At 42.3% G+C, this 21206-nt stretch overlaps 1 protein-coding gene across 3 annotated transcripts in view; it reads right to left on the bottom strand.

The window, feature by feature from the left end:
- Positions 1-6424: 6424 nt before the first annotated feature.
- The window catches only part of LOC109530837 (transcription factor SOX-6-like), a 93986-nt gene continuing 79204 nt past the window's right edge, over positions 6425-21206 (bottom strand). For all 3 annotated transcript variants that reach the window (XM_019894736.1, XM_019894738.1, XM_019894737.1), the window contains 5 exons: positions 19490-19743; positions 13950-14058; positions 11848-12018; positions 9032-9245; positions 6425-7105 (listed from right to left, as the gene is read on the bottom strand). In XM_019894736.1, the coding sequence (XP_019750295.1) occupies positions 6790-7105; positions 9032-9245; positions 11848-12018; positions 13950-14058; positions 19490-19743 (1064 nt within the window). In that variant the 3' untranslated portion in view covers positions 6425-6789. The remainder of the gene's footprint in view (positions 7106-9031; positions 9246-11847; positions 12019-13949; positions 14059-19489; positions 19744-21206) is intronic.

The raw sequence follows: 21206 nt of genomic DNA, 5'->3' as shown, positions 1-21206 counted from the left end.
TTTACTTGACTCGCTTTCAAGACACACACACACCCACACTCACTCTGCACCAACCCTCAAAGCGAAACGTGACAACAAAGGTTTGGAAGCTTTTCTGCTGCTTTGAAACACGTCACAGGACGTTCAACGTGAGCTTCAAATGTCAAGGTGTTAATTCTCATAACGAAACAACCAAATAGTGAACCCTTGCCACTCACAGGGGTTCCGGACCATGCCCTGATGTGAATAGCAACCCGTCAGATGTCAAATCAATCCTCATTTCAAACTGGTCAATTTTTCTGTCCTCAAATTGGTTGGTCAGAGCAAAACTTGACAATCAAAACACATCTGTCTGTCGTGATCTGTACGGACTGATCGATTTAATCATCAGAATCTCCGGTCAATATGATGTGTGTTATGTTTTAAATGTATTTTTGTAGAAAAAAATTATATGTATAGTTACGTAAACAGCAGCTGATAAAGAAGATGGACGTTCCGCCAGGTTCGTGGTCCCACTATTTGGCATTTTGGAGAGATGAAAGTCCTCCGGATTTTCCCGGAATTCCGGATTTTCAAATTTTCATGAAATTTCCTCTGGAAAATTGAGGAAAAATTGCCTAAAATGAATCCGGATATTAGTTGACAACATTGAGCTATGTTATATGTTTATAATATATATAATATATTTTCAAAAAAAAAAAAGTGACATTAACCCTTTCATGCACCCTGTAACCTGATTACATGATAAGCTGACCACTGTAGTGTCCCTCTGTCCCTCAAAAGGTTAACATAAAAAAACATTCCTAGGGACTCTTGTCAAAGTGCATTTCTGGACTTCCCTTATTACACGGGGTGGTCTGAAATATCAACCGCACGATGGGGTGGGGGGTGTTTACTGCATTATACATTTAGAATATAACATTTGGACGTCATGGGTTTTGTTCCCCATCAATTTTGGAAAATTCAAAACTTTCTGGGGTGCAGGAGCAAATGGTTACTTTTTTGCTTTGGGACGAATAGCAAAGAGTTGACTGTCTACTAGTGCTGAAAGTTGCGTTTATTGTGTCCACGATGGTGAATGTCGCGGCCACAATTGCATTCTTTGCGCGTGCCCGCGGTCGTAACATCGCCGCACTCACCAAGGCTGCAGCTGTGTCTTTGATTCAAACAATCAGCGCTACTTTTAAAGTGGCATTCCCCCGCCTCCCGCCACCGTCTCATACGTATAATATTTAATTAGTAGACTATCGCACTTAAAAGGACCCAAGGACTTTGCCTGAAAGACGAAAGAATTGGCCTTTTGTCCATCGTCATTTTGCAGGGGAAAAAAAAATTGCTGTAGATTTCCTCTAATTGCATTAAAAGAGAAGTATAGGCCTTTATGCCGCCTTTCAAAACGCGCGCAGCTCAAGCTTTCAGCGGATTTTTAAAAAAAATATTTGATAAAATATTCTTTTATGTGGGTATTGCATTTAGATGGGTGTTATTGTCAAAGGCTTGCCAAGGCTGCTGACCCCCGCTGTTCTGCCAACACCCCCTCACCATTTCAGTAGACACACAGACACACCGTCACTTTTCATCGCAGAACGCTAGCTAATCTACACGTAACTTGTTTTTCATGTTTTTCTTTGGAGTCCTTGCATCTTTGTCACGCACGGCGGAATTTCAATTTCTCACTTGTTTTTAACATTTTTTTTTTTTTTTTAAAGCGTGAACAACTTTCCTTTTAACAGTTCGGCAACAATAAAGCAGTCGATATTTTGGAAGCGCGCACGCCCTTTTAAGCCTTATTTACAGTTAATTTACAGTTACACGATCAGGGTTTTTTGTGGGGGGCGTAGGTGTCAACCAGCGATCAGTGAGTCTAAAAAAAACAAAAAACAATCACTGATTCAATCAGAAGATGGAGCAATTATATATTTCACCCTTTCATGCACCCTGTAACCTGATCACATGATAAGCTGTCCACAAAACAACTTTGTGACCACAATTACTTTGGCTGAGGTCGCAGAGGCGAATGTGTCTGCTCACACGACACTCGTCAAGGCTAAAAATAGATTAGCTTTCAGGCTCACATATGCACGATGGCAGCACAGACTCCGATTTCACATGATTCAATCAAAGACATCATTGATAGATTGAGCAAATCATGACATTACAGTCAATCAGTGACTGATCGCCATCCAATCGATCAAATGGGTGTGACGTCTATTTTCCATGCATGAATAGTATCAATTTTGGCTAAGGCCTAGTCTTACAATAATTATCCATATTCAATGAATAACGTCAATGTTTTTAAACGGCTTTACATTTTTTTTAAGGCTTTACCCTGGTTCCCAGTCAGCTGTAGAAAAGATTTTAAGATTCTGCTACTGGTTGTAAATACATTAAGGAAATGCTAATTGAATATAAACCCAGTAGGGCTCTGATGTCTGCAAGTTCAGTCAAGAAAGGGAAGGCAAATTTTTCTGTCTACGTCAGGTTTCAACGCTAATCTTTTCGTTTTTGTGATGTTATCAGGAATATAAAGCTGCCCATTATTGGTTTCATGTGGCTGTTAGAATTGAAGTCTGAGTCTTATACGCATGCGGTTTCTAACTTAATCGTCAACTTTTCAAGAGAGAATCTGAATTTAGCTGATGAAATCATTTTGCATCCACACACAAAAGTGTTCAATGCAGGGACAGTTAATCTACTGGCCTGTCAGTGACACGTCGATCCGAGTGTCATTCTGCATAGCTGTGGTAAGACTTCCTTTGCATATTACCTAGCCTAATGGAAGCACGGACATATGGAACAAGAGGGGTCCCAAGGTTGACCCCTGGGGACTCCCGAGCCGCTTATCCTCATGAGGGTCATGGGCATGCTGGAGCTGATCCCCGCAGCCTTCTGACAGTAGGCAAGGTACACCCTGAACTGGTTGCCAGCCAATCACAGGGCACACGACCACCATCTACACTCACAATCATGCCAAGGAACAATTAAGAGTGTTCCATGAACCTACCATGCATGTTTTTGTATCAAATCCAAGTATATTTTGTGGCTCCACTCTGGCGTTATGTCTACGATGTAGCTGGTGAAACCTCGGCACACACATAAAAATAAAGCACACACAGACATGTTGGTGCACACACAAAAGGCAAGTGTGTGACAAAAGGGGCGGTGCCCCTCACAGGACGGCGCTAAAGTCCTTTTGGGAATTACAATTAGGATTTACGATGTGGCGGCAGAGAAGATGGCGGGATCGGCTGCCGCTTGCCGAGCAGGCAGGATATGTGGCGTGACCTCACACACGCACACGTACGCACGTGTGGGCTCATCTCACACACACTCAAACACACACACACACACACACGCACACACGCACACACACACACACACACACACACGCACACACGCACACACACACACACACACACACACGCACACACGCACACACACACACACACACACACACGCACACACGCACACACACACACACACACACACTGGAACAATAGGCCACATTTACTGTAACTGGCCACCAAAATATAAAGAAGATGTGGAAAAAAAGCTCAAGTTTGGAAAAAGAAATCCGTGTGTTGGAAATAATTAGAAGCGCGGAAAGACATTGGCGCACTAGCCGATGGAGTCATGGAAGCAAAAGCTCCAGCAGCGGCACCTGCAACTCACACCAAAACCCCCCAACGCGGCGCACGCACGGGTAAAGACGAGAAATGCTCAAAACGCCTTTGGAGTCTGGTGAACGAAAAGCCAGAAAGTCAGCTTTTTTTTTTTTTTTTTTTTTATACTGCATTTATTTCTGACACTTTTCAAAAACAAAACGGAATTGCTGCAGAACTGTTATTTACTGTTTCTTTTTTTGTGATATTTTCTCTCACCAGAATGACATGCACTGACACATTTTAGAACCAAGACTTCTCACAGACAATTATTAGAAAATTGTACTTTATGTACAAATTATTTGAATAATCAGGTTATTTTCCAGCAATTACAAAAATGGTGATGATGCTATGTTTTGTAAATTGCCACAAATTCAGCAAGATGGAGCATCGCTTCAACCCTTTATAATCCCTCACACCCGAAAATATCGCTGTCTTACGAATTACACTTTTTTTTGGTGTTGCATGAAAACCTACAAAAATATAAAAACTTGTGACATTGTAACAATTGTCCATACCGTTGTCAGATAAAATCCTCCTCAATTGTATGGACCTGTGACTTACTGTAACGCTTGTCGAAATCTTCGCATATCATCACGCTGAGTGAGAATAAAAGAGATGAATGAAAATCTCCCAAGACGACAGTTTTTATTTCTCATTTATTTCTTTTTTTTTTTTTTTCCTTTGATTGTCTTTCTCACCAGTATGACGTATACTGACACTTTTTTTTTAGAGCCATATCTGGCTAATAAATACAATGAAATGTTAAAACGCACAATTTGAAACACAGGAAAAAAAGTCATCACAGAAAAAAAAAAAAAGTGTGTGTACGTGTAACGAGGTTTAACAGAGGCCACATCGGAGGAAAACAAAAAGACTACAACGTGGGACTAAAAACAACAACATCACCTCAGTCAATAATTTGAAGATAAAAAGAAAGTAAATCGTACGAAGCTGGATCCAGTGCTTAGGATGTGTGAGGCTAGCAGGAGTTTCCCTGCCATGCGAGTGATGGTCAGGCTCAGCTTGTGAAGCTCGTCTAAATTATAACAATAAAAATCGCCCCCCCTAAAAAAAACAAAAACAACAGAGGTAATGAGTGTAGAAAGTGGAAAGCTGTTCAAAATGTCAGAAAAAAAAAAATCAAATGAGCGAGACACCGCAATTGGGGCGGAAAAAAAAAAATAGTGCTCAAATGTGGTGCTTTACTCAGACCATGCCCTGATCTAATGCTGCTGTGTTTAACATGTTTATATGAATCCATTCATTTTCTAATCCCCTTATCCTCACGAGGGTCGTGGGGGGTGCTGGAGCCTATCCCAGCTGTCTTCGGGCAGTAGGCGGGGGACACCCTGAACCGGTTGCCAGCCAATCACAGGGCACACAGAGACGAACAACCATTCGCGCTCACAATCACACCTTGGGACAATTTAGAGTGTTCCATTAGCCTGCCATGCATGTTTTTGGAATGTGGGAGGAAACCGGAATACCCGGAGAAAACCCACGCAGGTATGGGGAGAACATGCAAACTCCACACAGGAAGGCCGGAGCTGGAATCGAACCTACGACCTCTGCTCTGTGAGGCGAACGTGCTAAACAGTCGACCACCATGCCGCCCACGTTTATATTCATATTAATTTTAATTAATATTTTGTCCTTTTGTATCGTAAAATTTCCGGCCGTATGATCATTTTACAAATGACAGGAAGAAAAAAACATAAGCCCCAGTCGACTATCACTGCCATTGTTGTTATTGTGCTTTTCCTACAAATTACTCTCTCCACGGCTTCTGATTGGCTAAACTGGGAATAACAGTTAGGACGAAAGACTTTAAATCTTTTGGAAAGGGGTCTTATTAGATTTGATTTAAAATGCTCTTAATGTGAATAGAGTTTTTATTTGGAGGCACTACAGATATTTTTTTTTTGTTTGTTTGTTTGTTTTAAATCAGCATCATTGTTGTTATTGCGCCTTTTCCCGGAAATGACTTTCTTCAGGCTTCTGATTGGTTGACATGGCCTTACAGGGCTTGATTTTTTTTTTTTCAACAGTTCAGCAGAAAATGAACATGAATATGGTCATAAACTTAAAACAGAAACTGAGCAACTCCTTTCCCTCAATTGCTTACCTTAATAAATTACTTCCAAATATACATGCCAGGTAAAAAAGTACCATTTAAAAAAATAATAAAATAAACAGACGAGAACGGAGTACAATTTTTTTTTCACCTACCCTAGGCTGAAACATTTCAGATGTCCACCAACCAAAATAATACATTTTTTTCCACCTACGAAAAAAAAAACACTTTAAAGAAAATACAGTGATGAGAAACTTTCTCATCCTACAGTAGCGCCATCAAGCTGAATGAATTGTAAGTGTTGACAAAATGGCGTTTGGCCTCAAGGAATTCCGGGGCAATGTGGTTCACGAGATTGGTGCTGAGAAGCTTAAACGTGTTAAGACTTTTTTTTCCTCAGCGTTTGTGAAAGTTAAGACTACAGCATACCGAGTGAATGTGAATGTAGATTTGGCACATTTTGTGAAAAATCTGTAGCAAGATCAAGAAGAACTAATATCGCGTCGGATGGGATTTGCTCCCTTTCTCATCGTACGAAACAAAACACATTCACAAGCTGGAACATCATACCTGAGCTGGGTTATAGATATAATAATGTTGTGAAAGCATACTAATTATATTAATAATAATAATAATAATAATTCATTTGATGTGCTGTGTTTGTTTGAGATATGAATGTAAGACTATAAGATTATAAGAGCTAGGATTTTTTTTTTTTTTTTTAAATATTAAAACTTCTCAAATTTCAAGTTGTGCCAGTCCAGAGTTTTTGTACAGGCAGTGAGCGAGTCGCCCGTCCAGCGAAAATCTAATCGAAACTTAAAAAAAAAAAAAAAATCATAAAAACATCAAGATAATCAAAAAATAAAAATGAAACGAGCTCACTCCTTTTAAAACACTTAAGACCAAATAGCTGCTTAAGAATCCATGCATGCTGGGTGCCCAAAAAATAAAATAAAATAAAATAAAAAATGTGATGCCGGGATTGTCGCAGGTTCCGGCCCTTTGTCGTTAAAGTTGTCCTCCCAAAAGTCATTTGAGCATTTTTTTTTTTTTTTTTTGCGAGAGCGTTCAATTGGCACTGATATCCTGCCGCGTCTCGTGCTCGCTGCTGTAGTCCGACTTGGGCTCGTCCTCGTAGTCGTCGTACATGTCCGTGTCGTCGTCGCCGTTGGCGGGGTGGCCGGGCACGTCCAGGGCGGGCTCGGCCTTGACAACGGCGTACGGGCTCTGGATGACGGGCGCGGTCGGCTCGGGGCTTGCCGAGTTGCTGGAGCAGTCCGAGGTCAGGTGGGGTGAGGAGGTGGCGCCCGTCGACATGGCGATGGCGCCGGGGTAAACGCCCATGCCGCCCGCGTTATTGCCCAGGGGAAGGGGAGCCTGAGGCCTGTTGAACGGAAAAAAACAACGTGATTTATTGTTTTGGCTAGAGCACTGCTCCAAAAAACATAAGGCGTCCGCTTTCGAGAGAAAACTCCAACAGCCACCGCTGGTCAAGGCGGCACTGGATGATGAAGTGATCTGTGCGACGAAGAGAGGTGGTGAGCTTGGCAATTTTCTCTCTTCTGTATTGTCAATTAGCGCCATTCACGCTGACATTTTCTATGTGAAACATGCCCCCCCGCCCCCCCCCCCCACAAAAAAACCCAACAGCAGCAGTCTTGTTGAAGAAGGCGCTTGGTTGGTTGGTCGATTGGGGCAGCACTGAGTGAAAGCACAGGCCTTCTTCAATGACAGGCTTCTCTTTGCATTAGCTTGACCACACACACACACACACACACACACACACACACACACACACACACACACACACACACACACTTAGACACATACACACACACACTTAGACACACACACACACACGCACATTCAACCACACAAACACACACACACACACACACGCACGTGCAGTCAACGTAGCATTCAAACATCTGCTTACATTTCATATTCCACAGCGTCTGTCTGCGTCCAATTCCAGCGGCCACAAGCTCGCCGGCATTGTCCTCGTTTTAATAAATGACACACTATTAAAAATGGCTCCCGTTGGAAGCCTTCTGCTAAATCCATCCGCGGGACGCCGACGGCTTTAAATGTGTCCCGTGGGCCTGGATTCCATTAGGACCGATGCCACCGTTCTCTCCTTTTGTGGCACGCGCGTTGTGCTCTTAACGGGAGGAAAAGAAGGAGCTCCGAGAATTCTGAGAAAATGGTATTTTGCGCAAGTGTGAATATTTCTTTTATTGCCAGATGCTACGAGCCAGGAAAACGGCGCATTGTGACATTTCTGTGACATTTCTGCAGGCATTGATGATTTTATATGTGCATGTTATGATTTCCACAACCACACATCAGTCTACATAAAAAAAAAAAAAAATTAAAAAAAAAATCACGAAAGAAATCCACAGAACGTATGATCCATCAGACTAGATGAAATAAATACACAGAACTATGACATGGATGAACACAACCTTGTGGAGAATCCGCGAGTCCGTCTGATGGAACGCAGAATGTTGATAAAGAAAGCATAACGGTAAACTGGATGGAAAAAAAATGAGTTGCCTATCGTCCCGGAATATATACATGGATGTTGTTTGAATTGGTTCACTTCTCCTGTCAATTTTAGATCAACTTCAATTCCAAGCGACAAATCTCAGTTCCAAATACGCTTCCGCGCTCCACGCCGACGCTGCGTTCTCCTCATCCTCGGCTCCACCGGCCATCCATCCGGCCTCACTAATGCAGACTGTCCAACAGCGCCGACATCTCCGCTGAACAAAACGGTACTGTGAAAAATGCTGCACATTACAGGCACAAAAAAATAAAATAAAATAAAATAAAAAAAACCACAAGCGCCCCTGAGGCCATCGAGTGGCGACAGTCAACTCGCGCCGACATTCCTCCCTATCAAAATCAGTGTCGGTACTCGCGTGCTGCCGAGAAGGCGCAAACAAAGCACAGATTCAAATGTCGGAGCCAAAACGCAGTCCACAACGGCTCCACAACATGTGACAAAACAAAAGATAACAACAACAAAAAAAAAGCAGACGGCTGCCACCTAAGGCGCCATCTTGAAGTCGTTGAAGTGACATTAAAGATAAACAACCAAGCGAAGGTTGCCCAGAACCTTTCAATTGGTGCAGTGACCCGGATTTGAACGACTGTCAATCTACCGGAATAACAATGCGTTCTGAAGACACGGCCACTGTATAACGTATGATCATCTTCAATACTGAAGACTTAAGAAATACTTTACCCGGAACAGAAATAAGGTGGCATACAACATTGCGGAGCCAGCCCTACTTTCTGGACTCACCCGACAAAGAACTGCCGCATCTCCTGACGGCGCGAGCGCATCATCTGCTTGTACTCGCCGATGCGGAGCTTCTTGCCGTCAATAATGCAGGTCCTCTTGGGCCGCGGCTTGTACTTGTAGTTGGGGTACTTCTCCAGGTGGATCTTGCTGAGGCGAGCCTGCTCCTCGTAGTACGGCTGCTTCTCCTGGTTGGTCATCGCCTTCCAGCGGGAACCTGGGAAAAAAAACAAAACCCACACAGACGGAAAGAGGACCTCAGTGTCTATAAATTGCTCGGATCTTAGCTTGTATGGCTTTTTATATCGCTTTTTGTAAACAAAACAGCCACGTGTGATTCTTCACATCTTTTGCGTTTTGAGTTCAAAAGCCACGTGGTCACCGTGCTGCTTTTTGTGAAGTGAAACTAAGCTTAAGTGTTCCTGTTGTATTTTTTTTTAATTCTAAAACAAATAGGCACAGTGCTGCTTTTTGTCAACAAAATAAAGCTTCATGTGATTATTGTCTGTGGCGTGTAATTTGAAAGATAGGTGGCCAAAGTACAGTTTTTTGTAAATGAAACGTAATCACGTTATTGTCATCTGTTGTTTTGAATTCTAATGGCATGGGCACAGCGCTGTTTTTTTTTGTAAACAAAGCAGAGGTACCCTGTGAATGTTGTCTTTTGTTTCGAATTAAAGCAGTGTGATCAACAGTACTGGTTTATGTGAACAAAACTAAGCCACGTGTTATTGTCCTTTTGTTCTCTGAAGTTGTGGATCACGGGCTGCTTTTGGTAAACAAAACTGAGTTAAGTTTATTGGTTGTCTTATGTGCAGATTCCTGATTAGCAATCCTTTGGTAAAATAACTGCACTAAATGTGAATGTTGTTGAATGAATTGAATTCTAAATCAGTGTGCTCATTGTACTGCTTTTGGTAAACGAAACAAAGCCGGATAGGATCAGTCAAGTTTTGTGTGGAATTCTAAAGCAGTTTAGTCTCAAGACTGCTTTTTGTATACAAACTAAGCTACGTGTGACTCTTGTCTTGTTTGCGGGATAGTCACAGTACTACATTTTGTAAACAAAACTAAGAGACGTTTCTTTTTTTGTAATTTTAACATTGTCTAGTCACATTATTGCTTTTCGTGAAAAATGTTGATGTCATCTTTTGTGTGTAATTTTAAAACCGTGTGTTCATGTTATTACTGTAAGCTGTTAAAAAAAAAGAGTCCTGTACCGGACAATCCAAAGGACAAACTTTTATCAATGTTTATCATCAAGCGTCCTCACACTTTCGGTTAAAAAAAAATAAAATTGAGACAAGCCCAGCTGTGTTATGATGTCAGGAGGACGTTCATTGTACACATACAAACAGCGTATATTGCGGCTCTAAACAGACTTCGGCTCCAGTGAGGACCTTCCCCAAGGAGTCATTTGGTTCACAGGATTATGAAACAACTACAGAAGCATTTTTACAAAAATTAAAATCTGGCATATGCATGTGTATATGTAGTTGGCGGTTGGTTATGTGACTAAAGGGGCCAATTTTGGACCTGGGACTCACAAAGACAGTTAAGCTATGATGGCGTTTAGCTAACCGATAGCTAACCGATAGCCGGTCAAACAGGAAGTTTAGACAATATGGAGACTGGTTTTGGAACCATTAAAAATTACATTACGAACGTGTTAATGCAGCTAACCCACACAAGTGCGGACACTGAGGGTAAAGTGGTTCATGTGAAAATATATGAGATGAAGCAAGAATGTATGTCATCACTCATGACTTGCTTAACCCAAGTAATGATTTGACTCAAATTGCTTGAAATTTAGTTGGAACTCGTCTTGGGTGAATAATTGTCACGGTGTCAAAGCCTCCACGGTGTGTCGAAGCAAAACTGTGTGAACTGTGTCGGTCACCAAGGACTTGTCAAAAAGATAACATCGACCATTTGACACTTTTTCTACGGTGCGGTCGGCGTTATATGTCAGCTGGCTAATTATCCCAGGGAAGCGATCCAAGGGCAGAACTGGAAAGAATTGTGAATTTCTGTTTCTCACAATGAGTTGTCACAAGGAAACTGGGAAAGACTCTCACACCTGATCTCGTGGGAACCAATACAAGAGCTGCTTGTAAGTCTGGATTTGAGACTCCAGAGGGAGTAACGCCACAAGAGTGTTAGCTTTTGGCTAACAACAACACAGAGCAAGAGAATTGCACTTGTCCCTTGTTGCTAGGCAGAATTCACCAGGCTCATACATAACCTACCAATCAAAAAAGGGCGAGTCTACAAGTCTGATTGACAAACTAGTGGAGACGGACATTAAGCTAATAGCTAAATTTAGGGGAAAAAAAGGCTATTACCAAATTCCCAAACTCATGGAGATATTTTACAAATTGACTTATTCTTTCCAGCTATCTCGATCAATTTAAAACATTCCAATGTGTTCATTTCATTGAGGACATTTGCCTTCCATTCTCAGGTTACTATTTTACAATTATGCTAGCATCAGCTGTTAGCATTTAAGCACTGTTAGCATTTAAGCACTTCTCATTAGAAAAAAAGGGCAAGATGTAAAATCCTTATTGTTCATGCGGATTTTAGCATTTCTCAAAATATTAGAGGACTGCACGTATTTTAAAAGTTCATCATTCTCACATTCTACATTTTCCCTCATTTCACTCAATTCTGTACAAATGAATTTCAGCAAAATCTATAACATGCCTCGGAGGACAATACCACTTTCCCGTCCCAACTTATCTTCAAAGTAGTTTTTGCTTTATTTTAGTTTTATAAGATGCATTATGGGACGGTCGATTACAATAGCACAAGCTCACCGAGGATCTTGCTGATGTTGGAGTTGTGCATGTCCGGGAAGGTCTGTAAGATCTTTCTGCGCTCGTCCTTGGCCCAAACCATGAACGCGTTCATGGGTCTCTTGATGTGGGGCTCACTGTTACTCCTTCCGCGCGCCTCTCGGAACACGCGAGCCTCCGCGATGTTGCTTCCTGGGAAGAAGAAATGCAGCATGTATTTATTCATCCATCCATCCATTTTCAACACCACTTATCCTGAAGTGGGTCAACCGGGGGTTGCTGGAGCCTATTCCAGCTGACTTTGGGCGAACGGCGGACGAACCCGCGAACTGGTTGCCAGTCAGTTACAGGGCACATAGAGAAAGACGAACCACCACACACACCCGCATCCACACCGTCACTGGGTGGGCCAAATTGTGAAACATTTGAGTTTTTGTCAATTTGTGTGGATGAAGCATGCTGGACATGTTTGACACTTCGCCATTGGTTCAGGAGTGAACTCAAGAATTTTTGTAAAAGTCAGCTCCTACAAAGTTTCACTTAGCAATATGAAATTAGGTAAGAATGTCTATTACGGGAAGACCCACCAAAAAGCTATGCCAAAAAAAAAAGTCAGTGATTTAAGTTTGGAGCATTTCAAGGGTGAAGTTGGCCATTTGTCATTGACCTCCATGTGGGTGGAGCATGGCAATTAGTTTGATGATTTGTCATTGGTTCAGTTGTACAGCCCAGAATATTGAGAAAATTCAGCACCCAAAGCCAGTTTCCCTTCCCAATATGAAATTTGGTAGGCATGTCTATCATGAGCAGATCCACCAAAAAAAAAAAAAAAAAAAAAGCCTTGCCTGCAAGCTTGCAAGCTTTCGCGACTGCAAGATTAGAATTCGGCTTTGCCGGAATAATGAAAACAAAACGTTCAAGAGGTTAACTTGTTGACATTGAAAGGTTTTGTTTAGTTCTGCTTTGCTGAGCTTGACAATAAATATTTGCACTGGTCGAATACCTGAATGAGACTCAAGTCACGCTCTCGGTAGCTTTTCAGCTACAATGGCACACCAACCTTATAAGGCTCCACATTGATATTTTTGCAGCTTCGGAACATACCGTGACCTTTTTTGGTTGAAAGCACCCATGAGTTACTTTGGAGTCCAATTAGTGGAAAACTGTATTTTATACTATTTATATTGAATACAGAGCAATGATTCGATTGTAAAATGGATTAAATGTTTCTCATATTCTGAAGTGTGATCAGATTTTGGTCCATTAGCCCACAAATGGTCATTCATTGGTCGATTATGATTGAGCCCTCTGAACTGTCCACCAGTACCAGAGTTAGAAAAAGTGAAGGAAAAAAAAATCTGTTTAAAGAAGAAATACTGCTTGGACTCCTTTAGTAAGTAAAAAGTAAAGAGTAAAAGGCACATACAGTACGTACATTTTTTTTTTTTAACTGTCATTTACCGTATAGACCAGGGTTGTCAAACTCATTTTTGTTGCGGGCCACATTGGAGTCACCGTTTCCCTTGGAGGGCCATTATAACTGTCAAACCATATGAAGAAGTCAAGAATAGTGGTTTATTCAATGACTGTTGAAGTGACTCTGATGAGGACTTTGGTCACAAGAAATGCTTAAAATATGTTATTTATTACGTATGAGAATTTGAAATTTTGCAATATTTTAGCAAGCATCAAACATGTCATCATGGAAGTTGACATGTTTGATTTGCTTTTGCGGGCCACATAAAATGATGTGGCAGGCCCGATCTGGCCCCCGGGCCTTGAGTTTGACACCTGTGGTTTTGACACTAACCATTTTGAGAAAAAAAAAAAAATTCTAAACCACGAGTAAGCTAGCATTAGCTCACTTTTAACCCTTATTTTGCTTCCTCACATCTCTTATATTTTGTTATATTCATTAATGCTCCCTGGTTTACGTTTATCCACGTTGCTCCCTTTAAGACCCCAAGATCTCGATTAATCAAAATCTGGAGTGGGTTTGACTTGATCGTCTTTTTTTTACATCCTGTTGTCATATATAGCGGTTGGAAAAAAAAAGTAAGGAATAGAGAGTCTGTTTGCAAGCTTTGATGCCGCACATCAACATGAAGTAGGCGATGGCTCACCGTCCAGATCCTCCGGTCTGGTCAGGTCGATGACTCGGTGCACCATCTTCCCAGCATCCTCCCCAAGCTTGCCCAGGTGGTGACTCAGCGTTTCGTAGTGCAGACGCTCCTGCGGAGAAGCCAGAAAACAAAAACCGCCAAGAACTTACTCCAAGATGTTTTTAACATGAGTCAAAAAATGTGATCGCTTTGTCCAATGTCATTCAAAACACACACACACACACACACACACACACACACACACACACACACACACACACACACACACACACACACACATTTATTTTCATGAAATATTGTTCAAAAACACAAACTGTTTTTTTTTTTAATGTGACATGAGTCTGACTCAACTCATCCAACTGCACGTTCTGCTCACTGTCTTGCCGCACGTTTGACTCAATTGTAGCCTGCAACGCAAGCTATGTCAGTTATGTGGTGTCGCAATCTGAACACTAGGGGGCAGTAAAAGGAGTACTGTGGTTGTGAAAGCGCTACACAAATAAAGATGTACTGTATTGCATTTTTAAATAAAACTGTGACAAGACAGTTGTAGTGACATATTTACTTCATGTTGAGATATTTTGCTATGGCCTCTCAAGCATTTTTTTAAAATTCTACTTTATTTATTATTACTTATTGTATAGATTTCTCTTTGTGATGCTTATTTTAACGTTCACATTTTTTTTTGTCTTTTTAATTATTTCATCATTTGATTTGGCTTTGTGAATCATTAACATATTCTATTTTTTAACATTTTTTCTTTTTTTTTAAGTGGGTTTTCCCCACCCCTTGATATTGATATTTACATCCCTTCATGAAGTTTTTCATTTTTATTAACACTGACATTCCATCGATTGAAGGATTCATTCGAATTATTGTCCAAAATCCTTCGCGGAAACATCTCTTAACTTTCTTCTCCGCTCTGTATTTTTATAGGGCTTGGACTCTTCTAATTTCAACGTCTTTGATGGTAACGACGATAAAACTAATTGCCGGGTTGATTTGGCTCGCGTTCATACGCCGCCGTGGTCTTTCTTAGGATCTAATATGAAGTTCCCATCATGCACTACGAGAAACCAAGAGGCAGCTAAAATGACAAAAGTGCGGTGGGAAACATGGACACGCTCCGCTACTCTTCCTCCTACAGTCCCTCCTCCTCCTTTTTCTGGTGACAGAGGCATTTTGTTTGACGCAAGAGATGGTTGCCGGGTGAAGTCATGCTGGCAGAGCGGCTGGAACTTGTGGGCCACGGCGTATAGAAGTGTGTGTTTAAGTGTGTGTGTGTGTGCGTGTGTGTGTTTGAGGGCCAATGTCAGCACCACGACGGGGCTGTAATCAGGGCGGCCGCAGAACATGTGCCCGGGCAGTGCCGCGCTCACCGCAAGGAAGCTAGCGCCTAACAAAGGCAGCACACAAGTCGAACGAGAAGACGGAGGAATGGAAAGTGCTTCAGTGTGGATAAGCGGATAGCGAAGAAGATGGATTCGCAAACGAGATGATTTGAATGACGCCCCATCCAATGGCGCCGAAGTATATCCATACAGTCAACACCGCATGCAGTAAAGCAGGGGAGTGAACAGTCATTTGACTGTGTAATGTGTTGGGCGGGCGGCACTCTGCCCCGATAATGCAAAAAATGTTTTTAATCATTTTGTCATGTGACTTCTTGCCTGCATTTTGCCTTTTTTTTCAGTATATTATTATTATTATTATTATATAGTCTTGATTGTGATCATTTTTATTTGTAGAGTACACCCATTGCTCTGATAATAACAGTAATCATAGTAACGATTATTATTATCATTATAAAATGTAGTATGTAAGTTTGGCTTATATGTTTGAATTAATTGTATGTGTAGATTTAATAGTAATAAATAAAGTTGTGAGGCTTTTAAATCAACTAACGACAAACACCCTGCCTCCACCCCACACGCGCTACACTATTTAACACAGGTATGAATGAGAGCAAAAAAATAAAAATAAATTAAAAAAAGAGCCCACAAAAAAAAAAAAAAAACAAGAAAAAAAAAAAAGAGTAGGACTTGAGTGAGTTGACTAAACAAAGCCTCCGTTAATGAAATGTGATGAAGGACACTTTTGCGGCGAAGGCAGCCAATTAAAGCACCCGTTAATTAAAAAATATGCTCACAAAGGACCAGCGAGCCTTTTAAAACATTTCATAAACAACACACTTCAAATATGTTAACTTTGCACTCGGAATGCCGTCGACTCGCTACATCTTTCCAAAGCTGCACTGGGTTGAATTCACGATTGCGGTGTCAACCCATGACCGCTCCACGATGTTGTGTGTCCGCATCAAGACCCAGGAAGCTATGCCACTTATTTGTTGTGGAGACGCTGTTTTTTTTTTCCCCCACGATTCATGTTCCAGTCCACTAACAGGTGTTGTGTGACTGTTCCGAGAGCTTCGCAACTCATTTTGTCGTCCTCATTGTCCTCACATTTTAAGTGAAGCGGAAATGTCGTCTTTAACGGCGTTTCGCATTCCGGTGGGCTGATATGCGGTCACTCCGCAACGTTGTGTGCAGCCATGTACCGTATACGTTCCGGCAAGCGCAATTTTGTTTTTTAAGCGATGTGAAGATTCTGTCTTGTATGACAATTCGCATTGCAGTGGCCTCCGGTGTTTGCTCCACAATGTTGTTTACCTTCGTCATACGGCACTGTTGCCACAACATAGCAATCTGTTGCTTAATAGCAAATTAACTCATTCACTGGCATATACGTTGACGTGAGTCAACTGAAATTCAGGTTTATAAACCACTGTAATGACTAACAGATGGCGGCGTTGAGACCAGCACAGCTTTAGAGTAGAAGATTAAGATGAGGGAGTGAATCTCATCTTGTCACGTTGGTTATGAGGGAGAGCGATTCCGAGATGTTGGAAGTCGGATCAATTTAGGTAGCTGACAAAAAGTGGGTCTATGTTTGGTCGTAAGAGTAGGTAGTGGGAAGCGTGCGTCGCGATCATGAGAAATGATAATTGATTGAATTTAAAACGCCATGTAAATAGACTTCTCAATGAAACGTAACAAAGGGCAAGCAGCAGGTGTTTGCTCATTCAGCCGCCATCGCGGCTTCCTCGACTCGAGAAGCGACACACTTATCATCACCTGCTTGTTGTATTATTCAGAAACTCACCTTTTGTATCAACTCGTAAGCAACTATGGGGAAAAAGTCATTATTCCTGCATGGGTTCGCTGATACGGCGCTAACAATAGCGTGGACAGTCGAGCCGCTGCTCCCAAAACGGGCCAGCTTGACTCTTAAGTGGGCTCGGGGAGGTTTTTATGACACACGCGCAAGCGCGCACACACGTTCGAGCTATTTCAATCGTCTTCGGCAGCCGCGAGCCAGCTGGAAGCAGCGTAAGCGTAAGGCAATACTCCACAATGCCGTTAACTGGCCAGGCCTCTCGTCTGCGCACCGGCTAGAATGACATGAACACACACACGCGCACACACACACACAGAAGATCACTTTCAGCTCTTAGTTAACGTTGTCTACGCGTCAAATTGAAGCTCTGTGACAGAAGCACACAAACATCATGTCCAAAAGCCACATTATCTCTAACCGCTACTTTTTTTTTTTTTTTTTTTTGGTGGTCTTTCCTTTTGGCCCAAGTCAAAATAACTGCCTGCCCACTTGTTGGTAAATCACTAGTTCTGGTAAAAGCAGGCAGAGTTAGACACACACAGCAGACCCATGATTGGTGGACTGAGGAGCACAGGTCAATGCAAACGGCGACATTCTTTTGTACGAATATAATCGGGTATCTAGACACCTTCAATGAGCAAAACAGGTCAGTGGTGATTTGCGCACATGAATAATCATAATAATAATCCGTGTTTCTGCTGTATTTTATCTATAGTGTTTAGATTTTTGTATGTTTTGGTCACATTCGGCAAATATTGATTGTGAACAGTTGTAGATGATGAAGGTGGCACTAGTGCGTTATTACTGCATTTTTGGAATGCTATTGAGGGTTTCCATAATTGTCGTTGGATAGTGATGGTATTGCTCGATAAATGAAGGGCCCTACGTTAGTGCCGAATTTTGGGCGGTGTTTTCATGTACGAGCGCAGTTAGAATTGGAATCTGAATCAGAATCTGTCAACAACAACAAAAAAAAATGACACCACCGGCGCCGCAACTTAGACCTGGTTTCACACGGTCTAAAATCTAGTCTACTCTCCGTGACGAAATCGTCAGGTGCGGTGGTGGCGTGTAATGGAAAATGCCCTCGGTGCGCCCAGTGAGATGCAGTGAGTCTACCAAATTCCCCAAAACCATAAAGTAGACTTACCTTGGGCCAATTTTTACGCATAGCGCACTTGCGCCTCTCTCAGGAAATAGAGCCCTGAGTCTTGTAAATCAACAACTGAAGGCCCGGGTAACAACTATAACACACATTACTGCCCTCACAACTTTGTCAAAGTATTGACATCCAAGGTAAAGAGAGCGAGGCGGAGGCGCTGAGTCACGCGCCATGCACCACATCCACAAAGTTCCATCTCTGAATTGTTCAAGACACAGTCAAGCCTGTGAGCGCCGAAAAGAACAGAGGCGTTTTTTTTTTCAAACTGCGTTTGAGGTGCTGTTGTTAGGTAACCAAAATACAACAACAAACACTAGCGCGGCGATGGTTATGCGGTTATGCAGTGGCCGCGTCTTTAATGACAATTAGTGTTCCAGTTGACTTTGACGTCTGGTCGCTGCACAATGTTGTGTGTCCGTGTTTATGTTCCAAGGACCAAAGTCATCTATTTGGGAAGCCCGGTCTGCAATTTTAAAGACAATCTATGAGTGCATCCTGACAGCTATCAGTAATCCAGGAGATTCAGACGTGTGGTCAGTCCACAACTTTGAGTGCGTCCATGTTTACGATACTTCATCACTTGAGAGAAGTGGGGGAGGCGGGAATAATTTACGTTACTGTCATGCCCTCGCTTGTGGGCAGGAAGAGCCACAGATGCTTTTTCACTCATATATTGAACGAAACTGCAGACTAGTTTTAACTAGCCAACCAGATTCCAGCTCCTGATGTCCTTAGTCCTCACTGTAAAATGTCAAACATTATTCCAAACAATGATAAAAACAGAAGAAGACACAAACTGTCTAATAGGGTGACAATATATTGGCCATAAAGGTCTCAATTGTCTGCATGAATTGCGGCGAGTCTTTTTTTTCCTACTTCCACAATGTCAAAGATTGTGTTGAGTTTAAAGGGAATGAAGAGGAGCTGCTTTTATTGGCCAGGGAAAAAGACGGCTGTGTTCACTCCCACAACGGCGCAAACTCCCCACAAGAACACACAAACACAGTCACACATGCGGCCGAATGGGGTGAAAGGTGCATTATTCACCCATTTATTTTGTGTGGACCAGCCAAAACAGTCCCACAAAGACACGTCCCCCGCGAACTCATGTCAACAATTATGCCACACAAAAATAGAAAGACAAGAACACACAGAACCCCCCCCCCCCCAAAAAAAAAATCAATGTGACCACATGGCTCACCTTGTTGCCGTTGTTGAGGTTCATGCTGCTCAACGCTGACAGTTTAGCCTCCAGACTTTGGTGTCCAAGTGGTGCAGGATGATGGTGATGATGATGAGGTGGTGGCGGTGGAGGCGCTGGAGGAGGAGGTCCCTGCGGGTGGTGGAGCTGCTCCCTCTGGATCTGCTCCCTCATGCTCCTGGCCTCCTGGATGGCCTTCATCACGGCGTCCTGGTCCCCGAATAGAGCCGTGGAGTTCAGGCTGGAGAGGATGTCTAAGACGGGGGTGTGAAAGGACAGGAATACTGTAATAATTAGTTTGGCTTCTGGATGCCCATCCGTTGACTCGCTGTGGTTCACTTTTAGTGGCATTTGGACAAAATCTCTAAGATGAGTTCATTTTTGAAGGACTAAAACCAGCCTAGTATCATCGCTTCAACCATAAGGGCAGATTTCCTGTGCCTTCAAGAATTTTAGGGGTGATTTTTGTTTACTGGGGGTGGGAGTGCTGTTGAGCCATTTTGGGGCGTGGTGGGGTGATTTGCGCATACCCACTACCACACACATGTACAAGCATTTCACAACTGGAAGTGACTCAGTGAGCTGCAGTAATGGTCGTTTTTCACAGATGACGAAAAATATATGCCTGTCAGTGTATTGTCTGTCAACATGTGATGAGGCACCATTTGTGTTCAAATATCTGTTGCTTCAAGCGTTTTAACCCGCCACATGTTGTAGATGCTATTTATTATCCCATCTGTTGTGTTTTTTCTTTGTTTGTTAACATTAAGCTAAATGGAGTTGTGGGAAAAGCTATGAGGTTAGTTTTAAAAACACAACATGTTTTATTTGACAGTAAATTTTAGCTGCGATGGCGGTTCTTCAAAGGTAAGCCGTCACTCATATCTCGAGGTACAACTGTATATATTTTTATAATGTCAAAAACCAAAACATAAAATGAAATCACAATTTGAGAAGTAATGGCTTTCTCAATTTAGGCATTTCTCAATTTAGGAATGCAGAACCCGACGGGAAACCACTCGAGAAATACCTTTGGTGTGTTTATTGTGCTAAATTGCATCTTGTAACTTTAACAACATCTTTGTCGCAGTCACTCGATGTTCCTGAATGTTTCCGGCCTCCTTGTTTACGCGTTTCCCCGCTCATGAAGCAGATGTACATGTAAAGAATAAGGAAACGGGTAAATAAAAGGATGCCGAAGTTTCCGTCGCAGTTGCTGTTTTAATTAGCAGACGAGTAAGGAAGCACTAAATGCTTGGGTGGCCGTTAAAACGGCGCAGAAAATAGCACCGTCTGGTGAAAATGTTTTCATGGGTGGCGGCGGGGGGGTGATGTGTGTGCAATGAGAGGCTTTAGATTAGCCTTAATAACAGATAACAGATAGGTAGGCTCATAAAAAGGTCTGGGTCCTGGCAGACAATAATGTGAGGAAGCTCAAAAAAAAAAAAAAAAAAAAAAAAAAAAAAAAAAAAAGTAGGGGGGGTTTACCTTCTTCCCAACTTCAAACTTAAGTCATCACAGCCTTGAATGAGGCAGTGATGTTCACGTGTCATGTCACACACTGTCCATGCCGGAGGGTCTCAATTTAAAAGAGATACTGACAAGTCCTCGCAAGTCGAACCTGAAAGCAAGAGCACACAGTGTCTGATTTAAAGGAGAGGAGGAGAGGGCGGGAGGGGGGGAAGCCACAATGAAGCGATGCTGGTGGCTAGGGATT

This window comes from Hippocampus comes, unplaced genomic scaffold (genome assembly GCF_001891065.2).
Source record: "Hippocampus comes isolate QL1 unplaced genomic scaffold, H_comes_QL1_v1.1 scaffold319, whole genome shotgun sequence".
NCBI lineage: Eukaryota > Metazoa > Chordata > Actinopteri > Syngnathiformes > Syngnathidae > Hippocampus > Hippocampus comes.
This window is presented reverse-complemented; position numbering and strand designations above follow the sequence as displayed.